The following is an 8,354-nucleotide window of genomic DNA, read 5'->3' as shown; positions in this document are numbered from 1 at the left end:
CAAACAATGCTGCTCATACAACCTTAAGATTATGCAGCCATTATAGTCAGAAGGCATACGACCAAGAATATTTCAGCACGAACCAGAAACTGCGGTATCCCTCGCCCATCTCTACATAGATGGATGGCATCAGGGAAACCTGATATCCACATATCCATGCCTTTCAGCTCAGCTCCACATCACGAACAGTATTTCCTATCACCATCTCCATATGTACATCATCTCAAAATGCTGTCGTTGAAACAAGTCCCTGCACCGCACCGACCATCGTCGGCGCCCAAAGATCATGTCTTGATTGCTTGCCCCCCATGGCATTCTGTCGTTGCCGTCGCCCCCAGCTTATGTGTAGCTCGCTCTCCTGGCCTGCAATATACTGATGTAGCTCACAGCTCTGTTTTTAGCTTGCTTGTTGGCGGTTGCTGCGGTCCTGTAGAAAGACATGGAAAATAATCAAGTCAGTGCTAGTTGCTAGGGTTCAATTTTTCGATCTCGGGTACTAGCACATTAGCCACAGGATAATATCAGGTGATACCACTACTAACATGCTCCCATTTTGAAAAACTCCAATTTACATGTTTCAAGAAAAAATAAAAAAAGAACTGTGAATGTTCACAAGGCATGTGTTTAGATCCCCTAAAATTTAAATCAAATTTCGAAATACTCAAAGACAAACAACAAATAAAAATCCAGCATGAATAGTGTCAATAAGCAAAAAATTGGCACTATTCATGCTGAATTTGTCATTATTTTTTCTCTTTGTGTATTTTGAATTTTATAGGGGTGTACACATGAGAGCAGATGTTTGGCTCCCGGGAGCCATGGAGGCCTTTTTTTTGAAAACAAATCAAAATTCAAACTTTTCAGTTTCAAAAAAATCTGAAAAAAATTGTGCAAGTAAACAAGTATGTTATGTCTATGTGTGTAAAATTTCAGAATGAAAAACGTTGAAATGTGACCTGTACAAAAAAGACAAATTCATGGCCTGGGAGGATGAATAGTATCATGTGTTAAAAAGCCCCAGATTTGTCTTTTTTGCACAGCCCTCATTTCAACTTATTTTGCCCTGAAAATTTACACACATGTGCGTTATGCCTTCGTGTATATGTGTGTTTTTTTTCCAGATTTTTTTTTAAAATATGAAATTCGACAAAATCAAAATTTTCAAAACCGAGCTCCATGGAGCTCGGCCTCCAAAGACAATATCCATGTACACATGTCTTGTGAACATTCACAAAAGAATCAGATTTTTTGGGGACATTTCAATTTGAGTTTACTAAAATGGGAGCATATGTAAGTTGTGGTATCGCTGGATATTCTCCCGGAACAGTAACTAGGACACCAGGAGTAACCAGCTTGGCAACCAGTTATGAACTGGTTCACACAACTAACGGCTTTCTCCGATTTTTTTCCATCTCAGTTTTGCACGTTACGACTAATAGACGGAAATTTTCCAAACCACGCATGGTAGAAAGTTTGAGAATATTGTCACATAAGCAAGATATAGTATGCATTGGCAGGCATGGAATAGAGGGGAGCCAGGAAGACTGGTATGTATTATTTTTTTGCTGTCTTCTAGTATAACAATTCAAGATTGAAGGCAAAGCGAGAGAATCAAATTACAAACAATCCAAAGCAATTAGGGCAATTTTCAACGTGAGGTGACGAAACGATCGCTCTCTCCAGTGCAGCAAGGGCGGGTCACGTGATAAAGATGAAGGCTGGAGTCTGGACAAAGCTCGCTGTATGCCACTCATCCTTGAGCAGGCACCAGTACACGAAGAAGCTGCAATAATTTCTGGCGGAAAACAGATTCTGCCAGCCGTAATGCAGTACATATATCATCTAGTCAGGAGGGGGGGTCCGTGGTGGTTTTAATGATTCTTGAACGCTTTGCATGATTGGGCCTGTACCCCCAACAGCACCTGTCTCTCCAAAATGCACTCTGCTTGGATCCAGAGCCTCATATCGATTGCCCCAGATCCAAACGGCAGATCGCCAAGGCTGTTAGGCCTTCCCTTCACTTTTCTCTTAGTGGCAGCACAAGAGCAGTAACGATCTCAACAAAAGCAGTGCAACATACAGTGGTTGCTAAATCACGGAGCTGACTGGCTTGGTTTCAGGACATGAGCCACATGGTAGATAGCTAAAGAATTGACCTCTAAACTGGCCCCGTGCACTATAACGAAGCAATTGGTTCCACTGCAAGATGTCGAGATCATCTTGGCTCAATGGCCTCCGACCTAAAGATATCGCTCCTAAAATCTTCGAAATATCCAAAAAGAAGGCCTGTTTGGTTGGTAAGGCTCTTGACAACAATTCCTGGGTCCGGCAAATTGACATTACACAGGGTCTCACTGTGGCACATATCCAGGAGTTTGCGGTCTTATGGGAGTTGGTTACTGAAGTTGCTCTCAATCCGGATAGAAAGGACACCATTTCCTGGAAATTCACTTCCAGTGGTGAATATTCGACGGCTACAGCGTACATGGCACAATTCGAGGGCCTAGTTCTCAGCCCAACTGCTCCCACAATATGGAAGAGTTGGGCTCCCCCAAAATGCAAGGTCTTCACTTGGCTTATCACCCAAAACCATGTGTGGACGGCGGATCGATTACAACGGAGAGGATGGCCAAACTGTGGGCTTTGTCCCCTATGCAAACAAGTCCAAGAGTCCGCCTCCCATCTACTCTTCCAGTGTAGGTTCACTACCCGTATCTGGCACGCGGTGGTCGCCTGGCTCGGCATGCAGGACCACTCGCCACTGATTTGGCGCCATGAAGGCACGGTTCAAGATTGGTGGCTTAAAACGATAAACTTTGGAGGGCACATCAAGAAAGCCACTGCCTCTGTTCTGATGCTTGTAATGTGGGAAGTGTGGAAGGAGCGGAACGCAAGAGTCTTTCGCAACACGGCTTCACCGACAACCATTATTGTTGCCAAGATCAAAGAGGAGGCCCATCTTTGGGCGTTGGCGGGAGCCAACCACCTGAGTGAGCTTATGTCGCGAGAGTAATCTTTCTTTTTTGCCGCTCTGCGGCTTTTGTCTAAACCTTCTCCTTAATTAATGAAAATGGCAAATCTTTTGCCTTGTTTCAAAAAAAAAAGATGTCGAGATCAATGTCAGTATTCACTATCCAGTGATGTGCTCCATCTTTAGCTAGAAAGGTTGTCACGTGGTACGAGTTATTGTGGAAGTTTCTGTGTCACTTGGATTCAGCCTATTTGAACTGCCAGGGCAGTGGAATAAATTGGCCAGATGGCAGAGGTGTATGCCAGCTGATGCCAAAATCGAAACAATATAGGCCGGCTACGTGTCAATTGTTTCTGTAGATGCAAGAGGGCGCATGGGTTTCAGGTATAGCTACTTTTGCAACTCAAAAAGATCTAAAAAAACTAACAGGTGCACATTATGTTAAAACATTTGCAGCTGTAGAATATGATCGATTAACATAAGCTGCACTCACATTATTTGAACAGTGCAGCTGCAAAAAGGAAAAAACTGTTGTACAGCAGACATTTTATCATAACTCGCACGATTTTGAGCAGATGCTCACGTTCTGACATGATCTACATCAATGGTTTTATTTTTTTCGAGGCCCACAAGTACCTTAATCCTAGCCTCACAAGCCATCCCTTGCACGTACCAAATCGACTGCCACTTACTTTCGATGCTTCCACTTCACTACTGCCTTTAATTAAAAAAGATAGACATTTACAGTAGAAGCAACCGCAGTCCAATGCTAGAGGCCGTGGCACTGGGGTTAAGGTGGTTGCAGCTGGCAACCCCCATTACAGGAATGGGGATCCCCCAGACATGTAATGGACAGCATACAGAATGGTGGGCCCATCACAGTTGTCCGAGTGGTCAGAAGCGCTAAAGGGACCAGATCTGCATCTACAGGCCTTATGCAGCCAAGCCCAAACGGAAAGACGGGGGGCGCTATGGGTTTCTAGACACTGCATTTATTGATTTGGGCCCATCCACACCAACCAGTTGGGTCCGCCGGTGCCAGAGAGAACAGATCCACCGGACGAACACAGTCATGGCCCCTACCACCCAAAATACTGGTGATGATGGCAATAATGATTGAATGACCAACCAAGAAATCGAGAAATGCATTCCGAAATCTTCCGATTTAAGTTACAGGCTCCTGCCTTTTGCTACTGAATGAATGTTCATTGGCTATGTGTTTCAGCCTGTAATCCATATTCCATACGATAGGTGCGTCCATTAGCATGTCAGCGAGATGCAACTTAAATTACTAAGACTACATGTTTCTACGAGTTTTTTATTTATTTTATTTTGCCTAACTTGCATTTCTGCACAGAGCAATGCTATGATATCCGAGATTTATTGTGGCCGTAAAAGGGCTAGGGCATAGTGGTCAGTGATTATCTTTTGTGAAGCTTCAGCTATTTCCCTAGTAGAATGCACTATTCACACATTTTGAGCTACACGCCTACACCACACGTTTTGCATTCACCTATCTATTCAAACACTCTGGACAGAGAAAAAGACAATGGTCGTGGTCCATGCGAGGCTGAGAAACGTTGAAGTAAATGACAAGCAACTGACAATAGGTTAAAGGTGTGTGTGCTCGATAATTTTACCAGAGCTTGCGAGATCGTAGCCGAAGAGAGAAGAACTGGTGTTGCTAAAGCCAGGGGGTTGTACATCCCCCCGTTTTTCCCACTGTGAAGCTGGCTGATGTGGATGTGCCAAATCACCATGCCAGAACTGCTGTTGTAGCTGCGCGAGATTTCTTGCTCCGTGAACGCCCATGTCAGGCCAGCTGACTTGCTCCAAGTCCATTCCACTCTTGCAGTTTAAACCTGTTATCCTTCCACACTGTAGACACCGCAGTTAGCATTTTAAGATTAACAGCAGGTTGAGGAATAAAGAGGAACAGGTGCTGAATTATTAGCTTTTGCAGGTTATTTTGGAAATGCAACAATAATTCATATATCCTCAACATCAGTCACTTATATCTATATACTGATATAATTTGCTCAAATGATATTGTCGAGTGTAAAATTGTTTAGTCCAGAGCATACTCAATTTATCGTTGTTTCAAGTTTCAATAATATGTATTTTACTAGTACTGTTACTGGCAGCGTCTTTTTTCCTCTGAAGGCAAAACTAGAAATGGAGTAACAATAAATCGATAGGCAACTACGGCAGAATGGCAGATAACTTTCACACACACGGAAATATTTGTGAAACCATAAAGCTCAGGAAGCACCGGCAAATGGTAGCACTACTGATTGGCAATTTTAATATTCCCAAATTTAGAAGTCCCCATTTGTTGTGTGCATTGGTTGGAGGACAATAACTGGCATGTACACGTCTCGTAGTGGTAAAGTTGCTTACAATTGCTGGGTTCAGTAAAAATATTTCCTTTTAACCGGACAAGGACAGTAACATATTTCAATGTCGTTGTAGTGGGTGGCATAGGATTCTCTCCATAAGCTGATTGTCTCAATAGAAAACAGTCAAAATAAATGAAGCAGCTAAATGCAGGGAAGAGGGCTATTCTTATTAGGAAATTTTGAGCAAGGACTTCGCACAGAGTGCAGTTTACAATGATCTTTAATGGTTATCTGGAAACAAAATGTCGTAAAATAGTTGTTTCTATGAATCCATGCAGGCCTAACTTCTGGAAAGTTCATGACAGAAAAAGATTGACAAAACTAGCATACCTCTGTAGTCAAAAGGTTGTCTAGCCCACCAAAGTCAACCCTTGGGTTTACTGCTGCGAGTCTCATTGACAGGTACTGGACCAACCACAATTAGCAAAAGAAGAAGAAAAAACAATTAGGAGGGGTGGAAACCCAATTGGGAAACATCTTATTATCTTTCACCCTCATATTAAAGAAATTGTGTGTTAAGTTTGTGTGAGGTGAAACGGTATTTAGGATGATTGAACAGGTCTTACAATGGGCAACAGTTGTTACCTCGACTTGTCTTTGAAGGGATTGAACATGATTGATGATCTCCTCCAGTACCAGCGCTGTTCCTGATACCTGATACAGCCCACAGATCAAGTAAACCTCTGTTGTCTTTTTGTGAAACGGAGAAGTACTGTAACTCATTTTGGCTCAGTTATTATTGCAATGAAGGATAGGCTTACAACATATTACACGATGTATGTAATGGAAGGAAAGAACAAGAATATGACAGCCCACTCAAAGTCAAATTCAGATTTGTATTTAGAGGGTAGGGCTGTCGACGTCGACAGCTTTTTGAGAGAGAAATGGTATAACCAAAATTGCCGCATCGAGAAAGCCATGTCATCTATGGGTATAGGAAAGGTAGTACTAAAGCAGTGCCAAATCTGATTGCAGAACTGAACTGTAGAAGTTGGTGCCTGGTACGGTGGTACCCTGATCGATCTCGTCAGTCATTTGTGCTATGTTCCAGCCAACATTAGGCAGGCCACTTTTGCAACTTTCGACATGATTAACCGTTCAGAATGTTTTAAGCAGCAAGGCGATCCGCTGATACTGCCACACACGCAGTTCGCTCAACACACACAGGAGAATCGTCAGCGAGTGGTAGCATCAATCTTCTCACAGCGAGTGGCATTTGACACCTCGATGGCGAAGGCTGCCGGCATCCTGACAGTCAGAAACCACCGAGCAGATACTACTACTACACGCCAACCACTTTTCCATAAATCCACACATTAATGAAGCACGAAGAGTAGAAGACCATCCATCCCCCATTGCCAAACCTACCCGGCCTTCGCCTCCACACCCAACGATGCCAATGCCATGCCTACCCATGGGAGCATTGACATTATTGCGTGCGCATAGAGCGATAGCAACACTCCGAGGGTAGGGGGGAGGACTATCTATGGCGTCCGTCCGTCCCAGCGACCGAGCAGGCAAGCACCCTCCACCCATCAGGCTAGCCTCCCCCGACGCCTTTCGAATCCGCTGCCGCATTCTGCCCAGACAGCCGCGGCCGCGGCCGAACCCCATCCGCTCCCTGCTCGTGTTAGGCGCACCGGATCATCGTCCACGAGACGAGGAAGTAACCAAAGGCCGCCGCTAGTTCCCACTTCCGTCGTGCAAACAAGCCCATATGTACTTGTCCCCCGCGGCGCGAGAGCGATTGGGCTTTAAGCTCTTCCGTGCGAGACGTGTGCTGCTACTCGTATGATCGTGCGACGAGTGAGCCGTGTGCACACGCGGCCCATACCATACCGCACCCAAGACGCTACTACGTCTGAACTCTCTATGGAGGAGCTGCGGTGGCCGCCAAAAGCGGTAAAAAGAAGCACCGAAAGCAGGAGAAAGATGTGTGGTACTACTCTGCGCGTAGCAGCCAAAGTTCAGAGAGTGTGAGGGCCTTGGCGCCACTAGGGCTCCTTGGCATTTTTATCTTTTCAGGGGGAGGTGGGGGGACTGTGCTGAGTTACTGTTGGTTCAACTGTGAGAATGAGATGCAAAACGGATGGATAAACATGTCAAAATGAAGGAGAGGGGTAAGAAGGAACTGCAGACCTTGCTGCATCCGGGGACCAGCTCCTTGAGCAGCTCCATCCTCGCATTTATCTTCTCCCGTCTCGCCTGCGTATTTTTTTTACAAGAGAAAAATTAGCACGAGGAAAACAAAATTGAATAGTTTAATCAAATAGTAATAGTATAATCAGCAACAAAAGCAAGCCCCTGAAAAGGCACTAGAAGCGGCGGCAAAAGGTCCTAATCACCCAATCATTGCAAAATGTAAGTCTAATCCCGGGCCGTGCTGGTTTACTAAGCGTGACGATTAGTTTTGCTGGGGGTTTAGCGGCGGGCGGGGCGGAGGGAGGCGCTCACCCGCTCGGCGAGGCTGTGGCTGTCCGTGGCCTGGCCCCTCCTGGCCCTCACGTGCACGTACGCCGGCTTCTCGTCCTCGCCCGAGTCCTTCTCCTCGCCGCCGCCCGCCGTCGTCTTCCCCTTCTTCGCCACCTTCCCCTGTGGCAAGCAATCCAAGGCAAAAACGATCAAGCCTCGCTCCGGCGAGAACAGGGTATGGTGCGTCACGCTTGTTCGTACCTTGGAGGCGGGGTCAGCCTTGCGCTTGGCGGAGGAGGCGGGGGGAGGAGGGGTCGGGGACGGCGACGGCGACGCGAAGGCGGAGAAGCGGGCGGCGCGGTCGACGAGGTGCGGGTCGGAGGGGAAGGCGGGCGCGGGCGCGGGCGCCGGCGCCGCGCCGGGGAGCAGGAGCTCTATGGCCTGTGAGGTCGGGAGCCCCAGGAGCGCCGTGAACGAGCCTCCGGTGCTGGATGAGCCCGCGGCCGAGGCGGGCGCCATGGCCTGGATCTCACCCCCGGCCGCGGGGAGCTCCGGCGGCGGCGAGGGGTGGC

At 46.6% G+C, this 8,354-nt stretch overlaps 1 protein-coding gene across 1 annotated transcript; it reads right to left on the bottom strand.

The window, feature by feature from the left end:
• Positions 1-435: 435 nt before the first annotated feature.
• Positions 436-8,348, bottom strand: LOC119339014 (transcription factor bHLH48-like). Its single transcript, XM_037611203.1, has 6 exons — positions 8,044-8,348; positions 7,825-7,962; positions 7,510-7,575; positions 5,956-6,024; positions 5,701-5,775; positions 436-4,849 (listed from the first exon to the last, which is right to left on the bottom strand). The coding sequence occupies exons 1-6, from the start codon at positions 8,299-8,301 to the stop codon at positions 4,583-4,585; spliced, it is 873 nt and encodes a 290-aa protein (XP_037467100.1). The 5' UTR covers positions 8,302-8,348; the 3' UTR covers positions 436-4,582.
• Positions 8,349-8,354: the final 6 nt, after the last annotated feature.

This window comes from Triticum dicoccoides, chromosome 7B, assembly GCF_002162155.2.
Source record: "Triticum dicoccoides isolate Atlit2015 ecotype Zavitan chromosome 7B, WEW_v2.0, whole genome shotgun sequence".
Classification (NCBI taxonomy): Eukaryota; Viridiplantae; Streptophyta; class Magnoliopsida; order Poales; family Poaceae; genus Triticum; species Triticum dicoccoides.
The sequence above is the reverse complement of the archived record's forward strand: the minus strand, read 5'-3'. Positions and strand labels throughout refer to the sequence as shown.